At 42.3% G+C, this 24,808-nt stretch overlaps 1 protein-coding gene across 1 annotated transcript in view; it reads right to left on the reverse strand.

Annotated features, from left to right (window-relative positions):
* Window positions 1-24,335, reverse strand: part of ERCC6 (excision repair cross-complementation group 6) — a 69,436-nt gene extending 45,101 nt beyond the window's left edge. Inside the window, exons 1-4 of the mRNA XM_012663867.1 lie at window positions 23,901-24,335; window positions 22,045-22,165; window positions 19,711-19,822; window positions 14,131-14,860 (exon numbers count right to left, since the gene is read on the reverse strand). Of these exons, the coding sequence (XP_012519321.1) occupies window positions 14,131-14,860; window positions 19,711-19,822; window positions 22,045-22,165; window positions 23,901-24,322 (1,385 nt within the window). The 5' untranslated portion in view covers window positions 24,323-24,335. The remainder of the gene's footprint in view (window positions 1-14,130; window positions 14,861-19,710; window positions 19,823-22,044; window positions 22,166-23,900) is intronic.
* Window positions 24,336-24,808: the final 473 nt, after the last annotated feature.

Consider the following 24,808-nt stretch of genomic DNA (forward strand, 5'->3'; position numbering starts at 1 on the left):
AATATGGGATACTCTTTTTATATAAAAATTTAATGTCCTTTTTTTGTGCTTAACTTCTAAAGGCAATCTCTTCTTCTATGAGTATTTTTCTCCCTTAAAAATTATCTCCACACAATTGACCAAATGAAGTATCTCTGGGTAGCTATGACAGTCTTCTGAGTTTCATGTTATTTACAAGTTCTGTTAAGTGCAGTGGTGTACAGCAATGGCAATTTTGCCCCCACCAACCCACTCCAAGGTAACTTGACAATGCCTGGAGACATTTTTGGTTGTTACAACTGCAACTGAGTCTGGGACAAACTACTACTAGCATCTTGCAGGTGGAGTCCAGGGATGCTGCCAAATACCCTACGACACACAGGTTGGCCCCTTCCCCCCCAAGTAAAAAGCTATTTAGTCTCGAATGTCAATAGTGCTGAAGCTGAGAAACCCTGGCATGCAGGTATGCCTTACTATCAGAACTTAGAAACTGAAAAGATGCATACACATGAACTCTTGCTACTCACTCTGAAACTCAGCAATCAAGCAGTTTCAGATAAGATATTCCTCAGTATCCAAACCCTTACCCTCTGAACTCAGAACCAAACATCTGCATAAGAAAGGATATTTGAATTTAGCAAATTTGTGGATAATGTGAAACTTGGAAGAATCATGAAAACTACCACAGCCACTTGAAAACACTTCATTTTTGCAATTTCTCAAAGGTAATTTTACAATAAGAAAAATAAAAACACCAGAAAATATGGGCTTTAAAAGTTTGGCACAACAAGGCCGGGCACGGTGGCTCACGCCTGTAATCCTAGAACTCTGGAAGGCCGAGGCGGGAGGACTGTTTGAGCTCAGGAGTTCGAGACCAGCCTGAGCAAAAGGGATACTCTGTCTCTACTAAAAATAGAAAGGAATTAATCAGACAACTAAAAATATGTAGAAAAATTAGCTGGGCATGGTGGCACATGCCTGTAGTCCCAGCTAGTTGGGGGGCTAAGGCAGGAGGATCGCTTGAGCCCAGGAGTTCAAGGTTGCTGTGAGCTAGGCTGACGCCACAGCACTCTAGCCCGGGCAACAGAGTGAGACTCTGTCTCAAAAAAAAAAAAAGTTTGGCACAACAAGATCATTAAATATTTTACATGCAGTAGTATCAGATATTAAACTTCATTGATAGACAACGGCTATTTCCTTAGGCTTAGTCAGTAAATCTTTGTGGCTGTTAAATTTCCCACCACATCAAACTGCATCGACAGGGTTTCAGCTTCCTCCTCCTCCCTCCCTCCTAAAATATACAGGCATCGTGTCACCACAGAACTCAGCACCAAGGAAACCACATAAGCCACTACAGAAATGATTGCATTCCAGTGTCTTCCGCTTCATAAAGAAAGATGAAAAGGTCCAAACATTTATTCAGTTTGGCTAAAGGATGACTAAAGGTGGTGGGGAAAAATCATTATTGCTACAAGTATTTGTATCATTGTGAAGACAAATTGCCCCAGTAGAATCATATACACATAATACAGACAGAAAACACCACGGTTATAAAACCACATGCGTATGTGGCTGTGGCTAAGAGATCCTTCCGTTACATAAGCAATACTTCCTCGTGTGGCTTGTAGCCAAAAGACCTGACCATCTGACGAGGGCCACGTCAGCAGCACAGCATGAAGGTGCTGGTCTGTAAGTACGAGAGGGCACAGCACACTAGGGGGATGGAGAGGTGAGTTCACCTGCACACAGAAAGAAACGTGCCTTCCCCATCCTAGATGCTGCCAAGAGGCTCAAAGGTGCTCTCTACAGCGTGTTTAACCAGCTTGTCCCGTAGCCTGGCAGGCTGCACAGTCTGTCTGGCCAGGAGATGCAAAGGGCGATTCTGTGCTATGAACACACTGGGTTTGACATACAGAGAGGTGCAGGCCTCTCACAAAGTCTGGGCTCAGACTGCTAGAGTCAAATCCTACTGCCATTTATTAGCTCTTTAACCCTCAACAAGTAGCTTAACTTCATCAGCATCTAAGTTCCCTCCACTGTGACAAGACTGCGGGAACAGCAGCACCCACTTCGCTGGGTTTTGGGAAGGATTAAATGAGGTGTCCCGTGTAAAGCACTTAACAAAGAGACTAGAATATAAGAAATGCTTAATGAATATAGTATTATAATCATATACACTTACTGAAATCCTGACAACCACCCTACAGCAGGTACTTTTACTATGTTCACTTAAAGAGGAGGAAACAAGATAGATAGATAGATAGATATGGCCAATATGATCGGCATGTGATAATGTAATGCACCACTAATGTTTAACAGAAATATATGAACATTTATTTTTGAACAAAAACTGTGATAGTTCAGCGAATGGATGCTCAGTAAATTATTATGCATGGTATGATCACCATATGGGTAAAGAAATCTGGCCTTCAGAAGGTACCTGGCTGGGATATCCCAATTGAAAAGTTCTGTCATGAATTGTGAACAGTAAACTGTCACGAGTATGGCAGTCTTTTATGTTAGAGTAACAAAAATAGATACGGAGGACTTAAAATTGGTTGGGAGTGGGTCAAAGTTAAGATCTGGGCCCAAGTGAGCTGAAATCTTAAGAATCAGAAATGGCCCCCAAATTTAAACTCAATTATCTCCATAAATAGGCCGGTTAACTGAGAAAAAGCAGAAGGGGGCATTAACTAGTCCAACATTTACCTTTTTAGAAAAGAAATAACTTTTTCATGTTCTCTATTCTCTCATTTTAAAAAATCCACCCATGCAATAGTCACAGCTGCAGCCACATAAAACGAAGTGGGCCTGGTGTTTACTGGCCAAGTTTCCAGCCCTCACACGACTGCCAGACCCAGCCTGCCATCGACTCCACTGGCAGCCACTTGTAAGAGAAGCCAGGAACAAACATAAACTACAATTTCAGTCAGATGCAGGCAGAGAAAACACTCCCAGCTTCCCTGCATTCATGCCGGAATGAGGAACAGGCCCAGGCTGTGTGGCCTGGGGCTGACATTGCGATGATCATCTATCAGAAGCAACTCGGACCCAGCATAACCAGTTGAACTACACCAGGAACAATGCATCCTCCAGCTGGAACCTGCTGGGGTGCCTTGTCAATAGAGGAACCCTAAGAATACACCTGAGAACTAGCTGCCACCATTTAAAGTTAATTTATCTCAGAATAATTTCCAGTATTCCCAGGATATTCAAAATACATAAGCGGAAAAACACAGCTATCTCCCACTGTGCCGTACCAGGCATGTGGCCTCATCTCTGTGCACCTGCGTGTCCTGCACTGCCCCCAAGCTCCGTCCCCAACACACACATCCACACACTCAGCAGACCCTTCAGGGCTTCATTTAAAGAGCACCCCCACTCGGGAACCTTCCCTGGCCAGCCAGACTCAGACATCCTGTCTTTCAAGGGCCCTCCCAAGCCCGTGACATCTTGGGCACAGCTGCGATCTCTAGGATAGAGCCCATCAAGCGAACGCCCTCCTCATGGCAGACACTCGGTAAGTGCTGAGCACAGGAATGGTGGAAGTTCAGAATTGGGCTAGGGATAAGGAAGACACGGAGACAGAGAAGTTGACTTGAAAATGATCAAAGTGGGTTATCCAGAAATGGATTCTAGAAACTTTCTCATCTATCTCGTTTAGACCTACCTCCTGCTGCATTTCCTAATACTTCTACCTGTATGACTTTAAGGCACTACTCCTAGTTCTATCCACTGATAAACATGGTTAAAGTCCACTGCAAAGAACGACCCACAACAGGGTGCAAATGCAACGTCAGAGTAATTCTTAATTTAGAATCTTAGAAAAGAGAGGAGAGGGGAAGCTCATTATTTTGAATAATTAAAAATAAACAAAATAAAAATTGTGTAAGTTTTTTTTCAAGTATAAGCTCCATTTTTTGGGTTCACCAGTGAGTCCACTTTGTAACAAGACTGGTTCTAGCACACCAGCTGAAGGGAAGAATCAGGAACTCTGAGTTTGGCCACAGCTTCCCCAGGACCAGGTAGGACAGGATAGGCAAAAGATCCAAGTTCTCGTGAAAGAATTCTTCTTATGACAGGAAAAAGGGAGTTTAAATAGCCCTAAAGTATATTTACATTACTAGGAAGAAAATAATTTTTTCGATGTTCCCTCCTTCATGTTTTTTCTTTAATCCATACATGTAACAGTCACAGCTGCAACCAAATAAAACGAAGTGTGTTACTCACTGGGACACATTCTAACTCCCAAAGCCCCTGTCAGGCTTTACACCAGGAGGAGGCCACCAGAGGAGAACCCAGCAATAAACACACATTTAAGAGAAAACTGGAGGTAGGCAGAAGAGGTGCATTACAGCCCTTTAACTGGTAAGGGGAGGCCCGAACTTTAGAAAACGTCATTTAACATTGTTGAATTTGCCTCCTTGCCCACAAAACGGGCCAAATAATGGGTTCTTATGAGGACTAAATGAGATAATGTACGTACAACATGCTTTGGAAACTACGTAAATATTAGATGCTATTTACAATTGTTGGCAGGAGATTACACAAAAAAAGTAAAATTGAGAAATTTTAGGTAATTGCAGATTAAACGTGAATAAAAAAATAACAAATAATGAAACACCTCTTCCAATCTTAAGCAGGCAGGCAGTTCAGTTCCACCCCCAAGCACAGCAGACTGTCATGCTACCCCACGCCACACTGGTCAGTCAAGACCACCAGGACATCCTGGTCATGACATCGTCCCCTGCATAGCAGCACAGGGGCTGGAAATCAGGCCATGAGAGAACACACTGAAGAGACACAAGACAAAGATCTGGCACTCCGCCTGAGAACAGACCCGTGAGGAACCACAGCGACCTGCCTACTTAGAACCAAGGAGCAGGTTGTGAAGTCTGTCCCCTGGAAAGATGTCTAGTGCCCCCTAGTGTCTTCAAAGGAGAAATAATTTTTTATTTATCCCCAAACTTGATAACGTACTTACATTCGTATAGACATTTTATCACTAAGTGGACCTTAATCTTAACAAAAAATGCATGAAAGTTATGAAAAGCATAACATCAGCAAAACAAAGTTTACAACAGCTGATGATCTGGCTATGCATACTGTAGGCTGAGTATCCCTTACCTGAAATGCTTGGGACTAGAAGTGCTTCAGATTTCAGATTTTGGAATGTTTGCATACACATAATGAGATATCTCGGGGATGAGACCAAGTCTAAAAACGAATTCATTTATGTTTCATATACACCTTATACACAAAGTTTTAAGGTAATTTTTTACAATATGTTTTAATAATTTTGTGCATGAAACAGCTTTGACTGCATTTTGACTGAGATCTGTCACATGAGGTCAGGTGTGGAATTTTCCACTTGTGGCATCATGCTGGTACTCAAAAATTTTCAAATTTTGGATCATTTCAGATTTCAGATTTTCAGATTGGGGATGGTCAACCCGCAATATCAATTGTTCAGCTTCCTTTTATTTGAGAAAAGAGGTTATTTTTCATATCTTTCAATATATACAAGCTCTTCTTCATGGTCCTCAAAGATCCTCTTTTCAAGCATCCTACTGGCTTGACAAAATCTTTGTCATAACTGTTCTAGTTAGTTGGCATGTAAATAACAAGAACAGCTAACGTTTATTGAGTGCCTGGTATATGTCAAATATCTTACGTGTATTATCTATTGTAATCCTACCACCCTTAAAGAAAGTACTGCTATGATCCCATTTTACAGATGAGAGACACGACATCTCTTAACTATTAGGTGAGGCTTTGGCATTTTGATCCCATGGCCTGTGATGTCTAACCCCTATGCTATATAGTGCCTCCTTAAGTAAACCTGGCTAGCTCTGAACAAGTTTTGTTTTGAAACTATACATGCATACGTACATATATATTTTTAAGTTGAGTCAGAAAACAAATAGTCATTAAGAGCTGACAGTTACTGATGCTCACTGTGTGTTGGGCACTATTTTAAGTATTTCATATTTATTATTAACAATTTATTCAACCCTAACAACCCAATGAGAATAACTACTGTTAATCTCTCTTTTTTTTTACAGTTAAAAAAAGGCAGACAGGGAGAGATAAAGGAGACTGCTCGAGATTGCCAATGAGTTAAGGTGAAGATTCAAACTCAGATAATCAGGCTCTAGTCTATACTCCCATCTGTTCCAAAATACTGTCTCTCGAAAAGTATTTTCCAAACTCCCTAGAAACCCGCCTCCCTTCCCTCACAGTGCCAGCCAAAGGGTCTAAAATCACCTCTTTAATTGCCACATAATGAAAACAATTGTACAAGAGCAAACCAAATTCTAAAACTTCAAATTTTGTCTTAAAAAATGTCAGAGCTAAGTTTTTTAAAGAGGAGAAAGACTGCCTTCATTTTTGTACAGTAACAATGCCTTCCTCACATCAATACTATGCAGGAAAGACAAAACTCACTCTCCACTAGACACCTGCAAACTTCTCTGAGTAACAGTAAAATCAGTTTAGCAGTTCTTTTCACTACAGATAATCTGGGCTGAATAATCACATAAGAAACATTTAACATCAGACAAACTGATGTACATAACTGTGTATACCAACCCTCGTAAGGGACAAAATAAACCTATTAATGGGAATTGTCAAATATTAGTAGCCTGAGATCATATATTAATAAAACGAAGATGCCCTCTCCAAAACCTCAAGGAAGTCACATGTAGAGGTGCTTAAAATTCAAAACTGACCTTACTGCTCTGTCTTTATCTGTTTGCTGCAAGTGTCACTGAGCATAGAACAGTTTAAATCTGCACTATCTGCAAGGGAAAAGCCACACATCATACAGTTAAGTCATTCTTAATAGAGAGTGAAATCTCAACCCAGTATCATTCTCCACTTATTGCAATATCCATGAAAGAAATTCTACAACAGAACCACAATGAGTACAATTTGATTTTTAAAAATATATTCAGGCACCAAGCTGGGTATTTAATATAGTTTGCATTTCTGTAGTGCAATAGGTTTTCTGTTTCAAGACAGCTAAGAATCCCTTACAGATTAGTCTAATTTGCTAAATTGAGGTACTCGGTGTTTTACTTTCTTATCTGCCTCTTTATGGTCTACCTGGCTGGACTTAATTGGCACATATGAGTAGATGAAATACCCTCAGTTAGGAGTACAGATCTCACAGAGTAAATTAAGACTGATGCGGACAATTACGCACTTATGCATGGAGCTGAGAATGAAAGGTGTGTGCAGAGCAGGAAGCAGAATTAGTCTTCATTTGTGTCTCAGCTTTGTCATTTAATAGAAGCCAATGTGCTCCCTAAGAAAACATCCTTAAGGAAGTAAATTTTTTTTCAATTTAAAATACAGATTCCTAGAAGAAAAAAGGAACAAAAAGAAGAAGAACAACAACATGCGCTTATTTCTAGAAAAAGAAATGAACTCCCAGAAAGAGAGAATAAGAACACTCTTCAAATTATTACATTTAGGTTTCCGGATCAAATCTAGATTAAACTTTTACTAAATTTGGATTTCCAGAGTTTTTTTGGGGGGGGAGGGGAGGTTAAAAAAAAAGTACAAGCAAATCAAGCTCCACAATTTAAGTTGGTCTTTGCTTAAGCATGGCGTAAAATTGCTGAATGCAACAGAAGGACGGACAGAACAATCCCAGTGCAAACAGACTTTAAGGCAAAAGGAAGAGAAACAGGCTCAAGGAAGACAACAGCATGGAGACAGAGAGGCTGGGACAGCAGTGGTTCTGGGGCCAAGGCCCTCGGCAGCATTACAGGCTAGGAACAGGCGCCCCAAGTGGCACGCAGTTGGTCTCCGTCAACGAGGGGAGAAACCAGTCACCAAGGCAATGCTTGTGTGAGTCCGCTGCAGCAAAACAAGCTGCCAGATCATTCTCGCAAGCCCCAAACCACCTTCAGACCTGTTCTTCTCCAGACTCTTCCACCACTGCTGCCTGGGGCAAATGACTTCATCTCTCTGGGCTCAAGGGCCTATCTCCTAGGGGGTGTGAGGATTAAACCAATTAACCCATATAAGGTGAAGCACCAGCGATGCTAAGCATGGTAGCTGTCCTTGTGTGTACACACTCCCCCGACTCCCACCTGATGCCACCCTTGCTCAGGCCATGGAGCCCTCCGACTTTCCAAATCCACAAGGGGACTCTCTGCAACATGTATCCTACCCGGCTAGAGCCCTCTCAGCATCTGAAATGCCGACAGCCAGCCCCTTCTCAGAACTGTGCATGTGTACAACCAAACCCTCCAAACCAGGATCCAACCAGCCCCTGGCACAGAAGCCCAGTGCTCGAGGAGGAAGACAAGGAAGAATGTTATTTTCCCAGATGATTAAGCCTTACAGACTATTAGAAGACATTTCGTAAGACAACAAAAGGAGTCTTTATCAACCCTTTTTAACTCAAAATTATTCATGTAAAATAAAGTAAAAAACGAGGCACAAGAAAAAACCCCTTTAGGATCAAAAATGTATTATAACACACAATCGTGCAGGGCACATCAATAGGCATCAAGACTACAGACTTAGGTTACATCAGACCATGAGGTAAATTCCACCCCTATCCACACCATACTTGTCAGGTCTCCTAGACTCCTAAGCCATCTCCCCAAATCCTCATCCAACTCCCAGATCCCAGGCTTGGGTTTTTGGTTTGGCTTCTAGTCCATGGAAGTGGAGGCAGCTATGTGTTGATTCCTGGCACCACCCCGTGGTCATACCTAGATACTGCACCTTCCACCCAATCCCACAAACGGAAAGAAACACATTCTCACAGCCCTACCTGACTTCAAGCTCAGCTCTACCTCTTAACAGTGAGAGGGGGGCCAGGCGCGGAGGCTCTAGCACTCTGAGAGGCCAAGGCGTCAGGATATCAGGATCGCTTGAGCAAGAGTGAGACCCTGTTTCTACTAAAAACAGAAAAGACTAGCCAGGCGTCATGGTGGCACATGCCTATAGTCCCAGTTACTTGGAAGACTAAGGCAGGAGGATCGCTCGAGCTCAGGAGTTTGAGGTTGCTGTGAGCTAGGCTGACGCCGCTGCACTCTAAGAGGGATGACAAAGCAAGACTGTCTGAAAAACAAAACAAAAAAACAGTGAGAGGGTGGGCAAGCTGATTAACTTGGAAGGACCATGATTATAACAATGTAAAGATATGTATGCATAGGATCAAAGACTGGAATGCCATAGAGAAACATAAAAAATAGAGGTAGTTTTTTAATCTTAGTATTATCATATTTTCACAGCCAAAATCAGGGAATCATCAGAAGCGCTGAAAGGCGGGGTTGCGGAGAGCCTGCAAAGCATTTGGTGGCACCAGCTCAAACCATTTCAGGCTGTGATCTCGGCAGCTTATCCCAATGTGCCGGGTCATCTGAGAAGACTCAGGCACCACCTACTGAAGAGTCTGCTTCTCAACTCTCTGTTGGTTTTTACCGATTGCGAGTGGTGGTGGGTTGGGGATGTAACCAAGAGGCATCTGTTTGCTGACTTTGGGCTAAGCAGAGAAAAAAGCATTATGTTCTCAAACCCCAACATCCTTACCAACAATTCTTTGAACCGCCCCAAAGGTCTCCTGAATGGAAACACAGTCTTTCAAACAAGGGCCTATGACAGTGAAGAATGCCACCAACCTCAGGTCAGGATCTGGGGAGCTCGGTCAAAGCACAAGTGCCTTGCCTCGCTTCTCCCAGCCCTGACTGTGCCTCCAGCTCTCCAGGCGCAACCCAGGCACCGGCATGCTGCAGATGCTCCCTGGGCAATTCTGATGCAGACGCCTGAGAAAAACCAGACCATCCGTGGCACAGAGCACCTAGCTGAAGCTCCCCTCCAGGCCCCCTCCCGTGTAAACACAATTGTGCAGGGCACATAAAAGAGGAGTCTAGAGAAACTGAAATATAAACAGAATCGGCCAAAAACTACAGCCTTAGAAAGGAAAATTATTTAATATCGACTCGTATACATCCAATAGTTTCTGTCAGTACATCAGAATCACCTGAGAAAACTTTTTTAAAAGTACTGCCCCGTGGCTGGGCGTGGTGGCTCACGCCTGTAATCCTAGCTCTCTGGGAGGCCGAGGCGGGCGGATTGTTTGAACTCAGGAGTTCGAAACCAGCCTGAGCAAGAGCGAGACCCCGTCTCTACTAAAAATAGAAAGAAATTAATCAGACAACTAAAAATATATAGAAAAAATTAGCCGGGCATGGTGGCGCATGCCTGTAGTCCCAGCTACTTGGGAGGCTGAGGCAGAAGGATTGCTTGAGCCCGGGAGTTTGAGGTTGCTGTGAGCCAGGCTGACGCCACGGCACTCACTCTAGCCCGGGCAACAAAAGCGAGACTCTGTCTCAAAAAAAAAAAAAAAAAAAAAAAGTACTGCCCCGTGGCCCCCACGCTAGCATCTCCAGGGGTGGGGCACCCAGCGGTTCTACAGCATCAGCCTGTGGGCTGGAAGCTCGGCTTTCGTCTGTGCTCATTGCCAAGAAGTACAGGCTGTGAGGTTCGAGGTTTGCAACTTAAACAATAACCGCTGGCAAATGGAAACGAGAGCCCGGGGAACGGGTTTAAGTCAAATGATAAATGCTAACCTTAGTACTGCCAGTGAGGAGAGACAATACTTCTTTGCAAGTGTGACCTCTCACTCAGGATGCAACCTGATCTATGTCCCACAGCCTGAGCAGGCAGTGCTGGCCACTGCTGGGGAAAGAGGCCAGAGTCGGGGACATTTTTTGTTTTACTTTCTCGGGGTTGGCAAATGCCTGGCACGAATGCTGTTGGTCCTCCCGCCCCATGCCCAAGACAGACATCTTGAAGGGCCTGTGGCAGACCTTCCCAGCCAACCCAAACAGAACCTCAATCTCCCCCTGAACAGACTCCCCAGAGATCCGAGCTGGCTGGTGAGGTGAAATCCACATGCCCTCCCTGTCCAAACATGGAGAGCTTAGAAACTGGGCCTCTCTGCACACCATGGCCACCACACCAACCTCCAAGGCAATCCAGAGACTCCTGAGGAAATAATGTGCCTCCAAACCAGAGCAAATTCCTTCCCTCTCAATGATGCACCCCAAGTTTTGGGGCAAATGAGCAAAGCTTTTAACTCACATCATAAGGTCCACATCAACCCTATCAATCTGAGCTACCCAGGAGACAAGGCCCTGCAGGGGGTGAACTTCCTCCACAGAATCCCCCAGACACCTCAGTCTGAATTCATTATTCCCTTCACACTTGGCTAGGTCCTATTTGTGCCCATGTCCACTAACAGACTGCAAATTCTCTGCCGGAAATTCCTGAAGCCAGCCCTGGTTCCACGCACTCCTGCCGTGGAAGCAAAGATGAAGCGACCGGACTTGACCTCATACATGTGTCAACTAGGAAGTGAATCAACAACACCTAGGTGACAAGGACTGGGGACAAGCGCCCTGATCTTGATCACCCTGAAGGGGAAAGGTGTACGTGAAATGTTTGGCCTTCTGGGCACTCTGGCTGTCTTGGCTGCACAGCCTGGACTAGGTAAGTGGCAGGCAGGTGCTCACCAGGAACATTTATCACTCAAACACTGAATGTGTGTTAGTTCTATTAAGTCTTTATTTGGCTTCTGCAGCTCCCAGGCCTGCAAGCAGCAATATATTTTAAGAAAGCACTAAACCCCACAATCAAGAGCCATACCGTAATGGAAACTCTGGTAGCGCAAAATTAAAAAGAAAAAATAATGTACGTTTTCTAAGACCTGCATACCACTTACATGAATGAATAAGAACCAACAGAACATTTACTTCTCAGCAGTGGCTCATCTATCCTGTGTGACACGAAAGGATATGAAAGCCAGGGAACATCAACTGAGAAGCCAGCCTCCGCACCCAGTGTGCACAGAAGAAGGCGGGATAAACGTGTGGGAAGGGAAAATACAGTTTAAAAAATGGTTAAGACATCAAAGATTGAGCTGAGGCCTTGGGCCAAATCAAAGAAAGCAGGATCCTGAGTGCTACTGCCCAGCTCCAGAAAAGGTAGAAAAGGCTTGGTAGGAAGTTCCCACTGAGCATCAAAGACACTAGTTAGGACAAATCCAGAGCTAATGCAAGGCTTGTGATTCTCAAGATGAGAGAATAAAGGAGATGGGATGTCTAGGAGTCGCCCACTCTCACTCCCACAAGTTTAAAAGAGCGTTATAACTAACAGGCTGTAACCTCAGTAAAAGGCGTCTAGCCTGGGTATAATTCCTAAATTCTAACTCATTTTCTATGTTTTTCTAACTTTATTCTGATCATCTACCATCAAACCATTACTAAGACAAGTAATCCTAAAGGTCTTTTTCTTTCCTCAAGGGAATATATTACAATTTCAGTCCATCGACAAAGATCAGCAGTAAGTAACAAAATACAGTGACTGGCAGTTCTAAAATGTTCTCAATATGATTCTCAATCCTGAGCATTTTATTTTCTTTTAACATCCCCCAATCCAAAGAGCACCAAAGGAGATGTAATACAAACATTTCAATGTGGATATCTGCAGTTTAACAGCTTTAATAACTACGGCTATAAAATTTTAAGAGCTATCATGTTTTGGTGGCAATTAAGAGTTATTGATATTTCTAAAATTCATTTGAGATTTTACTGTAACTTTAGCAAAATATTGGCTTATGATATGGCTTTGGAAATAATAAATTGTTTTACAATCTTAACATTATTAAGAAAAACTTATTGCCATGAAATTAAACTAAACCCACATTTAAAATTCAATCAAAATAAATTGCTCTTGATCAAAATGATATATTTGAAATACATTTGATATTGACCCAATTTAATGGGAAGAATATATATTGCTCCATTTATAATCAATATGTTGAGATTAACACTTTTATTAATTCTCTACAGTAGTTAAGACAAAGACTGACACTGCTCACTTTTCAGGAGTATTGAGTGACATTCCTCAAATAACTTCACAGATACTAAGTATGCACAGGGATTAAAGTTTCAGTGCGAAATGACAAATATAAGCCACTCCTCAACTATGTACTACTACACAGTTGTAGTAGCTACTAGTGCTACTAGAATGTGAGTTTAACAGCACTAACGAACTGGATTTACGTCACAGGGCCTCAAAGTATTTTTTAAAAGAACTCTGCTGCCTGGCAGTCTGGACATGGCCATGAGCAGTTCTTAAACAAGAGAATAAAAATATCAGGTCAACCTTCATTCATGTAGGCCAGTGGAAAGCTACAATAAATACCACAAAACAGATCTCCACACCTTGAGAAATAAGAAAAAACTGTTGAGGATTGAGAAAAAGCCATCCCGCGATTAAATATTTACCAAGCAATGCGATTCCTCCTTCCCTGTGACCCCTGAGAGCTCCCGCTGCGCTGGCACAGACTTGAGTGGCAGCAGCGCCACGGTGCTCGGCGGGACACCGTGGGAGGCCCAGGCCTGCAGTGCACAGGTCGCTTTTCCTGGCTCTCAGACACAGGTGCTGACACACAATCTTGACTTCCCATTTCACACACTCACCTTCCCTTTTATCCCACTTCATCCTATACTGACAAAGTCACGGAGATAAAAGCCAAAGTCGGTCTCTAGCATTAAAAATGACAGTGAAAAGAAAGGCATGCCAAAGGACACTTCTGGCAGACAGCGATTTACAATTACGTGGATAACTATTTTTTAAACACAAGGAAGGAAGGTTTAAGAAAGTGAGCTTAAGCTTCAGCTCTTTTTTTGAAGGAAAGTTCTCTAAAATTACTTTCCTACTTCAAAAGGAAAAGCAAAAACTCCTACCCAGTACACAGGACGTATCTTACTCTTTTCTTTTTCCTGACACTCCAGGGGGACACTTAACTCTGGGTGTGAAAGCCACACACCTCATGCTCGGTCCTCTGCATGCATCTTGCCCAGCCTCCCCTTGCGCTTTTCACCTCACATTTGCCTCCATATCCGCGTAAAGACCTAGCCGTACAAGCACTTGGGGCCGGCTCCATTAAGGACCCAGGGTCCTCGCTGGTTCTAGCAGGCTAAGGCTACAGGAAGTCCAACCTCTGCCTGAACGGGGGTCTAACATACTAAGCTGGATCTAGACTGCTTAAGTATTAACAAGCTTGTTGCCTCAAATAAAGGAAGCAGTGCGATCTGTTTACAATCCCTGCAGACTGACCTTAACCGCTGCTTATAATAATCTTCATCTCCATCGTCTCGGCATCTCGCCACTTTCCAACCCGCTCCTCCTCCTCCTGTGGCTTCAGCTTCTTCCCCAGAACTTGGGAAAAAGTCATCATCAATCTCCTGCACTGAGACTTTCTTCTGCCGTTTCTGGCCCTTGAGCACAGGCCTCAGCTCATAGTCGGTGCCATCTCTGGACAGGTCCGCCTCTGCCCAATCCGCCTCGTCGTCACCCTCCTCCTCGGTGGGGAAGTACTCGGACTCTTCACTCTCAGAGTCCCCCTCTGCCTTTGGCCTCACATCTGACTCCCACGGTTTCTTTCCCCTTGGCAATCCCACTTTCCCCTGGAACTGCAGAGCCCTCTTCTGGAGTTTCTTGATGTGCTTTTTCAAGCGCTTATCTGTTTTAGAAAGAACCTTGGTTTTCTTGTTTGGTTTGTTGTCGGTTTGTGTTGGGTTCAACTCAGGCGTGACTGAAGTTGGAGCTTTTCTAGCTGCTCTTTTATTAGAAGCTTGCTTCTTCCTTTCAAAAGACAGCTTTGCTTGATCTGCCAAATATTTTTCAAAGCCTGACTCTTCATTGAGCATTATTTTTCTAGGCTTTTTCTCCTGTTTCTGAGGGATCTGGGTACCAAAAGGTGTCATCTGGCCAGTGCGGATGAGCTCTTCCCAGGCAGTCTCCTGGACAGGCATGAGCATGCTGCCAAGACAGGACGGCCCCGCTTCTGAAAGAGTAGTGACAATGCATTTGTCACTAGCATAAACTTTCCAAGAGTACAACGGAAATATTCACTTATTCGATAAACAGTAGGCACCTATAAATAACTTGTTAAAAACACAACATCGATGTACTAAAGCATATTATATGTAAAGGATAGAGTAAAATTTACTATAGCATTAATCATGCCATGTTTAATATTTTCCTATTCAAAAAGGTGATTTTTCAGTAACTTTTCTCCAAAATATCACACTATAAATATACTCTGTGCATCTAAGGACAGACCTATTACTATATAAATCACAGTTATAAATGGATACATTTAGCTGTGTTTCCTTATCAACTGAGGAGTAGCCCATGTGGAAGCATCTCCCAAGTTTCCATGTCATTGCTAATACCAACATTCAGGTGGACTTTAATTCAAGAGATAATAAAACTGAAAACAGACATCTAAGGGATCAAAATGTACCCAAACAGGAAAAACATAAATATTAGCTCTATACTGCCAAACGTGGTAGTTACCAGTCACCTATGGCTATTTAAATTTAAATTAAATTAAGTTAAAAACTCAGTTCCACATTTACACTTGGCCATATTTCAAGCGCTCAATAGCTACCCATGACGAAAGGCTACCACGACACAGATGAAGAACACTTCCATCACTGCAAAAAGGTCTACTGGACAGCACCGTGTTAGATACGTGAAGTTAACCGACTTGAAGAGATAGAACTAAAATTGGAAGTTATGCCACAGTAAGTGTAAAGCTACCCAGAAATCATCCCCCTTTCAATAGCTGGAATTAACCTCTGGCAAGATTACTTTACCATGTAGCTGATACGCCAACAGATCTAATACTTAACAGGAAGGAATCCATATTCTAAAATATACAATTCTTACAGGCCAATGATACTACAGCCAGTATTTCATTAAGCCCGCATTGAAATAAAATATACATCAGAAAGTGCACCAATCTTAAGTGTATAGCTCAATGCATACTCAGACAAAAACTCATAAACTAGCACCCAGATCAAGTGACGGAAATTACTAGCACCTCCAGACGTGCCCCTCGGGCTACCTCCCAGTCTCTACCCGCCCCCAAGGTAAGGATGGACCTGACTCCTGATACCGTAGATGAGTTGTACCGGGCTCAGAACTCGATGTAAATGGAAATGTCAGTGCTCGTGTCCACCTTCTTTTGCTCAACATCATGCTTGTGAGCTACATACTTATTGTTGAATGCAGTTGCAGTTTGTAAATTCTCACTACTGTTGGTATACTACTATATGACTATACTACAATTTTTCCATTATCACTGTTAATGGACATTTGGGTGACTTCCAGGTTTTGGCTACTAAGAATAATGTTGCTATGAACATTCTGGTACACATCCTTTGGTAATACACATGTATAATTCTTTGGTTATGTTAAGCTTTAGCAGACACTACCAAACAGTTTTCCAAAGTGGTACCAAAGTGACACCAAAGTTCCACCAACAGTGTTTGAGAGTTCCAACTGGTCCATGTTCTTGCCATTCCAATTTAGCTATTAAGATAGGTAGGTGTATATTGGTACCATATTGTGCCTGTAATTTGCATTTCCCTGATGACTAATGAAATATCATGCCTTTTGCAGATTTATCAGTTTTTTGGACAGCCTCTTTTGTGCAAAAAATGTCAAGTCCTTTGCCCATTTTTCTCTTAGTCCGCCTTTTTAAAAAAAAAAAAAAGATTTCTAGTTTTTTATACATTCTGGATTTGAGTCCTTTGATTCATACATGTATTGCAAATACCTTCTCCCACTCTGAAGCTTGCCTTTTCACTCTCTAAATGATACCTTTTGACAAACAGAAGTTCTTAGTTTAGGCTGGGCACAGTGGCTCACGCCTGTAATCCTAGCACTCCGGGAGGCCGAGGCAGGAGGAGTGCTTGAGCTCAGGAGTTCGAGACCAGCCTGAGCAAGAGCGAGACCGCATCTCTACAAAAAATAGAAAAATGAGCTGGGCGTGGTGTACATGACTGCAGTCCCAGCTATTTGGGAGACTGAGACAGGAGTATCACTTCAGCCCAGGAGTTTGAGGTTGCTGTGAGCTAGGCTAATGCCATGGCACTCTACCCAGAGTGACAGAGCGAGACTCAAAAAGAAGTTCTTAGTTTTAACATAGCCCATTTAACAAATCTTTTCCTTTACAGTGAGCATTTTGTGTCCTATGTAAGTCTTTGCCTATACCAAGATCATGAAAATGTTTTCCCCGTTATATTCTAAAAGCCTTGTTTTACTATTCATATTTAGATCTATAATCCCTAATCTATTTTTGTACATAGTGTAATGGGTCGAGAATAATTTTATTTTCATATGGACTAACCCAGCACCATTTATTGAAAAGATCACTCTTCTCCACAGCACTGCCTGCCACCTTTGTAATGAATCAAGTGACATATATGAGTGGATGGGTTTAGTTGCTGGACCTTCTATTCTGCCCATTGGTCTATGTGTCTATCCTTGTGCCAATATCACACTGTCTTAATTACTATAGTTTTAAAATAGGTCTTGATATTTTATTCTTCTTCAATATTGCCTTGGCTATCCTTGGCCCAATGCATCTTTATACTAATTTCAGAGTCAGCTTGTTAATGGCCCCGCCCCATCCTTACCCTACACTGTCTATCCTATGCCTTTCCCCTCAAAAAAAAAAAAAAACCTGAAATTTATTAAGGGTTGTACTGAAACTGTAGCTGGATAGGAGAACTGACACGTTGATAACACTGGATCTTCCAATCCGTGACCACAATGTATCTCGCATTTATTTAAATCTTCTTTAATTTTTCAATAACATTTTATAGTTATTAATATAGAAAACATTGTAGAAAACTACATTTTTTGCTAAGATTTATCTTCAGGTATTTGATTTTGATTGTAATTGGCATCTCTATTTTTTTTTCCTGGCATATAGAAATATGACTGAGTTCTATATATTGACCTTGTAGTCAATGATATTGCTAAATTCACCCAGGAATTCCAACAGATTGTCCAGATTCTTTTGGATTTTCTACATAAACAATCATGTATTCTGTGAATAATGATGGTTTTATTTGTTCTTTTCAATCCTTATGCTTTTTATTTCTTTTCTTCAGTTACTACAGTTATTACACTGTCCAGTACAATGCTGAATAGGAATGGTGATGGTGAGTACCCTCACCTTCTCCCAGATCGTAGTGGCAAAGCCAAAGTTTTGTTTTGTTTGTAATTTTCCTCATCCCACCTACTTCCGAGAAAGGATTCTTTGTTAGGTAATCCTCACCACAACCTTATAAAATGGATCGCCAAGTGGAGACCAGGGGAAAGGAAACCTCAGGAAAGCATGAGAGGAGAAGTGGAGGCTGCTGCACTTATGCCTATTGCTTGGGTTCAAACAGAAAGGCAGGGAACATAGCCAAGGTCCTTACCTAGGCAATGCAGAGATAGACCCACAAAGCCTGGGCTCTTAGGCACTCTGCTCGACTGCCTCCCAGACAGGACAGAGGAGGGAGGGCAGTAAGAGAGCCCAGGAGTTTAAAGTGTTGGCCGGTGCCCAGATGGAGAGATATAGCAGGAACCAGGAGCTCATTAAGAGGGCAAGGCCAGAAGTGTACAGATTTGTAAGACACTAGAAGCTAGGTGGCTGCCAAAGCCAGGGGATTAGATTATTCGGGAGTGGTGGGGTGGGGGGTGTAGTAGAACAAGAAGAGGGCTCAACAAGAAATCCTGAGAAACATTAGCATTTAGGATAAGGCTAAGAAAGCTAGCCAGAAATAACTAAACAGAAGTAGTCAGAGAAAGGAAAACCAGGGGACAGACAGGAATCTCAAAAGGCACAGGAAGCATCAGCTGTTGAAGACAGGCCAAATGGAGCAAGGGTGAAAAGGGGCTTTTGGATTTGCGGAGGTGAACTATTAACCCTGGGCAAAGTTTTACTGACGTAGCAGCAAGAGGTGAAAGACAGCAGCAGGTCTGCAGTAGCCAGACAGGAACAGACATCTGCTACCAATGAGAAATACGGCACCGCAGCAGCAGAAAGCCCTGTCATAGGCCTAATGAATTCTGAGAATGAACTTTAAAAGCACATACTTCTCTATCACCTCAATTAATTCTTCACAACAATTCTCTTGTTTTACGGAATACACTTCTGGAGCTAGTAGAAAATAATTGCTTGTAGAGCTTAAATATTAAGAAGGCTTAATCTACATTTCAAGTAGGAAATGACTGAGCAGCTACCAACGATTTCTAAACACACACGTGTGTGCATGCACACACACAACACGACGACTGCAAAGATATTTAGTTCTAGAGCTTATGCAATTTCCCAAAAGGTTTTCCAAAAGACAACCATCCAAGGCAGTAATGTAAATGAAATCATGGCCACAGTATAACCTGAATGAAGATGTCTTTTCTTAAACAACAGAACAACAGAACTGATGCTTGGAAAGCCTGCCAAATACAGTCCTTAAAGATATGTGAGAGCAATTTTGCGAATGTGTGTTGATGCTAGGCTTCCAACGTGTAATTTAATCATATTAGTTATCTTTATCAAATTAACTATTTAAGAATGTTTAAGATTTCAAACTTATTAAATGTTATAATAAATGTGCACCAGCAGCCTCCAGTGAACTGAGTTAAATTTTTTTTTTTGAGTTAAAAATTTTTATAAAGAGGAATGATTCTGCAAGTATAGTGAATAAAATTTTCCTAAATCTTTTTTTATACTAAGGCAAAAAACGTATTTTTCTCAAAACCCAGGCAAAGACTAAAGAGACCCTCCAGCGACCACAGGCATCGGGCATCAATTCAAGAACACAGAGAAACGGCCCACAGCATCCTCACCTGCATCCTCCTCCTCCAGACTGGCATGGTCTAGTTCAACTTTTACCTCTGCTCCTCCAAGGATGGCCTGGAGACGTTTTTGTTTTGCAGTGATCTTTTTTAGCTGTTGTTCCTTAAATGGTAAATATTGAATACAGAAAATAGCAATGACATGATTGTTAAATAAAAAAGAGAGCATTACAAAATTTTAAAACATTAGGCAAAAGTAAAATAAAAATAAACCAGAAATTCCATACACTGCTATTACTAGAGAGAACCTTATTTGAGCAACTACCACTTTTCTAGCAAAAAGTGGGCCTCAGCGTTCCCAGCAGGCAGCCTTGCCCACACACATTCCTGACTGAGCAGCAGACAGCTTTCCCTGTGCCCAAGCACTTAAGTACCGGCACACTGACTTGGGAGATAGAACTGTTCTACTTGGTGTTCCCCATTACACACTGGGTAAATCACTAAACCTCTCTGTGTTTCTGTCCTTAGTAGCCAATAGGCTATCGAGGTCAACAGGCCCTAAGGGTAAGAAATAAAAACACAAATGATCAGTCGAAAAAGTCAGTCCCCGCTGACAACTACCATATTTATGACTGTCTTTTACAGTATTCTACTGATCACAAAACTTTAAAAGAAAAATATATTTTTCTATGCTCTTTAACCTGCCCACCCCAGACTCCTCTTTCTCCTGTTACCTTCAACATCACCAGAACTGGGATACATGGCCTTCCTGGGGCCTCCCCAATGAACTGGGCCTGTGGTACCTGGTTCATCTTCCCAAGGTCAAGAATATTTCAACTCCAAATATGAGCATGGAGTGAGGTGAAATCCTGGACATAAACACCAACTGTAACAGCTTGCAATTTCTTTTTTTCTCAGTCTTTCTCTCAACAAAATCCTATTTAAAACACTTTCCCTCTGAATAGTCTATCTCTAAACATCAAGGAGCTGCTAAAGAAAGACAAGAATATACAACTTAGAGTAGAACCCAAAATGGCCTAAAGTTTGGTCCTCTCTGCCCTTGAAATCCTAGCCCACCAGATGCCCAAGAAGGGCAGAGAAGGCCTCTCTGCACATCAACTTCGAGGCTTCCACAAAAGGTCAAATGTCCCCTCTCTGATTTGATTTAGGGGGACCCTGCTGCCCCAAGTTACTGCTACCTCTGACCTTTGGGCTCCTATTCCAAAGGTGAATGAGAAGATAATAGACTGGTGAGTGGAAAAGTAAAAGGAAGGCCACATGAACTGAGTCTGTGCACACCCCCACGAGAGCCTAAAGAAAAGATCAATGACTCCATTTGCTGCAGGAAATCAACTATAAGCACCAGGACACTGTTAGTCACTTTGGGATGGCAGAACTGAATGATCAAAAGTAGTCATTCCTATCCACTGCAATGTATTTTTTTATAAAGGGTTATATAAACCCTAAAAAATGTTTCAACCTCACAAAGCTGTGCAAAAATCCTAAAAAAAATGTTTCAAACCTCATAAAAATAACATCCTAAGTAACAGATATCCCCTACCCTTAAGTTCTCCAACCCTAAGCACAGCCCCAGTGTGTCTGAGTGCTGACTGTAACACCGAGCGGGAAGGCCCAGCCTCTCCGAACAGCGAGCAGGAGTGTGTGAGGGGTGATGGCTGCATCAGCAGGAAACAGAGGGGAGACAACTAGAGCAAGCAGGGGCTGAGCAGCAAAGAGTTCATACAAGACCAGGAGACTGAGCGAGAGGCCAGCGTGCCCTACAGGAGCTGGGTGAAAGCAATGGTGAAGCAAGGATGACTATGGAGTGCACAGAGTGAGGAGGTAAGCAACACCAGAAAAGAACTTATTCTCAAATATACAGACAGTCCTCACTTTACAATGGTTTGACTTGTGATTTTTCAGCTTTATAATGGATTTAGCGGGACACAACTCCGTCATATACTGAGGAGCCTCTGGACTTAACGACGGTTTTGCTTACGATTTTTTAACTTTAAGATGGGCTTATCAGGGTATTAAATGCATCTTCTACTTAACAGTGTTTTCAACTTACGATGCATCTATCAAGACATAGCATCATCATAAGTTGAGAAGCATCTGTATATATATGGATGCATGTATCAGTGAATGGATGGATGGATGGATGTGTCTACATATCTGTGTGTTGTTAAAAATGCTATAAAATAGAAGACATTAAAGGGAAACAGCTGAAAGATTAAACATAAAAAAGCAACCCAAAATTTCTCTATTGCAATTATAAATATTTGCTTCGCATCTTGTATGTACTTTTTAGAATATTTCCTAAACTATTAAATGGGCCTAAATGATGACTTTTACAAAAATGCAATATTTGTCATTTTGAATCACCTTATTATACTTCTGTCGTTTTACAGAATCTAGTTTCCTGTTGACGTCTCTGTTGGTGGCAGCCTGAGGGCTAAGTTGTTCAATAATTTTATTGATTTGCCTTAGGGATGTCATACATGACCTGAAAAATAAGACAAATTATCCATTTTTCAACTCTGGTAACATTTTAATAACATAACATAGACAGAAATGCTAAAAACATGTCCCTTTTACTTATTAACTAAAAGAAACTAAACCAGAATGCACATACTTACCGGCCACAAATAGAACTTGAAGGGTCATTAGAGGTTTGAAATGGCTGCTAGTGGTTTTTTTTTTAATCTGGCTGATTTAAATCAGCTCATTTTCATTTGTAAGCTGATTCACTTACTCTACAAGCATTTTTTAAGTATCTACTTTATTCAAAACACTGTGCTAGAACAATGTGCAGTAAGTTGTACTTTTATATGAAGAAATGCGTACATGGGTTTTTAAAGCCCATTACGGAAGCCTTCCGAAGTTTCGAAAAGTCCTAAAAATGCTTAAGCATTTTCTTACACAGATCGTATATCTGTAGCAATATTTTTCTTTCACAGAACTGGAAGATTCATTTACTGTAGCATTAAACTTTGTGCTGCAAAGAAAAAAAAATCAATTTAAAATAAATTACTCCTAAAACAGACACCACAGAATTATAGCTTTCAATTTTCAGAACACAAATTCAATCTTCTCGAACCTTGTATAATTTGCTGTTTGTAACCTTTGTGGCTTTCAGGATAAACAATTCAAGTTACTAGCCATCAAAGGCACCATATACTACCAGCCATCTAGCAGCACCCTCCTGGGTGCCTGGAGACTCCACAGCACTCTCCTCTGTCACCTCTGTAGGAAGTGGCCACATCTCCAAGTTCAAATGTAAAAGGTGTGTTATTACAAGTTGAGGTCCTCAACACTCAAGGTCGGACTACAACTATGCACACTACAACTATGCAAAAGCACCTGCTACTGAAGAGACCAAAAGAACACACCAGGGAACTGTTAGCAGAAAACATGTTCTCTAAGTGCCAATAGCCTCCGGCCTCCCAGCGGCCCCCTGTGACACTGCTCCACCCTCCACTCAGTCCAGTTCTTACCTTCTCTTTCTCACTTGCCTGACCCTGCCTAGAACACTGTCTGATGGGGGGCCGATTAGCAATGATGAGCAAGCTCAACCCTCCCCCTCTCCCCTACCCTCCCCTTTGCTCCCCCAACCCTGGCCCAGGTCCAGCACCTCCCCTCTTCCCCACCAATGCGCTATGCTCAAAATAGCTCAAGTCCATCTTGCCTCTAAAACACAAATGAAGTCTCCACAGGACTTCATATTTCCTTATAGAGTCAAAAGTAGGACAGAAGAAAGGAAAACCAGGAAGCGCTTTCTCATTATTTCCAGAAGTGCAAATCTGAAAAATTGCCAAGGACTGAACACTCAGTTTGGGGACAACAAACCGGAAAGAAACTACAGAGAAAAAGGTGAGGGAGCGGGATGCATTCCTGGTATAATGAGCGAGAAACACCTGAGTTATAGGTGCACTTCTCCTGAGACCAGTTAGTGCACATACCGGTGAGTCCTACAGCACTTAGAATAGCCCTCTCTCTAGGACATTATGCAAGAAACAGGCTTTTGTGAGCTGGACTAGGACCATGACTTCTGTGTACAACGCTGCTCCTGAGGGCAAGAGCTAGGGCTCCAGGATGAGGTTGAGGCCTGCACTTATTGACGCTGTCCTCCAAATAAGAGGTTCTATGACTCTCCAAAATTTCAGGAATACTAGAGCTCTTTATTACCTGAATTTCCCTGTCACGTTTAAATACAAATTCTGAAGATGGGCCACACTCACGTGAGGTCATCCATGACTGACTGATACTCCTTCTCTGCGTCAGCAAGCTGGGCCACACGGCTGGCCTCATGGATTGCATTGTCCACCTGCTGAAGCACACACTGCTCTAGCACGTCCTGGTCATAGACATCCACGCCCAAACCCTGCAGTTCGGGGGCCTGCGCACTAGGCTCCACTGCCTGGATCTGATGTCTGTCGATGTGCAGCAGGGCCTGCGCCCTCCTTGGAGCTGCTGATGCACACCCCTCAGCAGAGGCGGATGGCCCATCGTCAGGGGAGCGAGAGGGGAGGCATTCCTCCACTCTCGCATCACCACCAATTTCTTGCTTGGTTGCCATTTCTTCATTATTATTGACATGTTGACTCTGTAAACAATCTTGCTCCTGAGTTTGACTTGAGTAGGGGATTCTCTCATTTGGCATCCTCTACAGACTATCTAAAAGGAAAAAAAAAATTGATATGCCTGATTATCAACTGGTTATACAGAATTGATTGTATACAGTTTCTTAAATATTTTATAATTAAAGTAGACTGATTTCTTAAAAGATCAATGTCCTTCCAATTAAATGAATTCAAGTTTCCAAATATTAACTTCTTAAAAACGCACAAACTATATATTTTATTGAGTTCTGGTAATAACTAAGAAAAATTAACCAGAAAAGGAAGAAATGCAGTATCGTCAACAAAGAACATTTGGGCAGCCAGCTAAGAAAGCCAGCAACCAAAATACTGAGTAATGCCCAAGAATGTTCTCCAAAACAGCTGAAGTCATTTGGCTGCCGTTTTCCAAATTAGCATCTTCATTCCATTATGGCACAAATGACTTATATCCCAGTAGCATGATCAACTGTAATGCATAGAATCAGAGATGTGAGGAAGTAGCTTCTGTATGAATCAGAGACTAGAAA

This window comes from Propithecus coquereli, unplaced genomic scaffold (assembly GCF_000956105.1).
Source record: "Propithecus coquereli isolate 6110/MARCELLA unplaced genomic scaffold, Pcoq_1.0 Scaffold839, whole genome shotgun sequence".
In the NCBI taxonomy this organism is placed as follows: domain Eukaryota; kingdom Metazoa; phylum Chordata; class Mammalia; order Primates; family Indriidae; genus Propithecus; species Propithecus coquereli.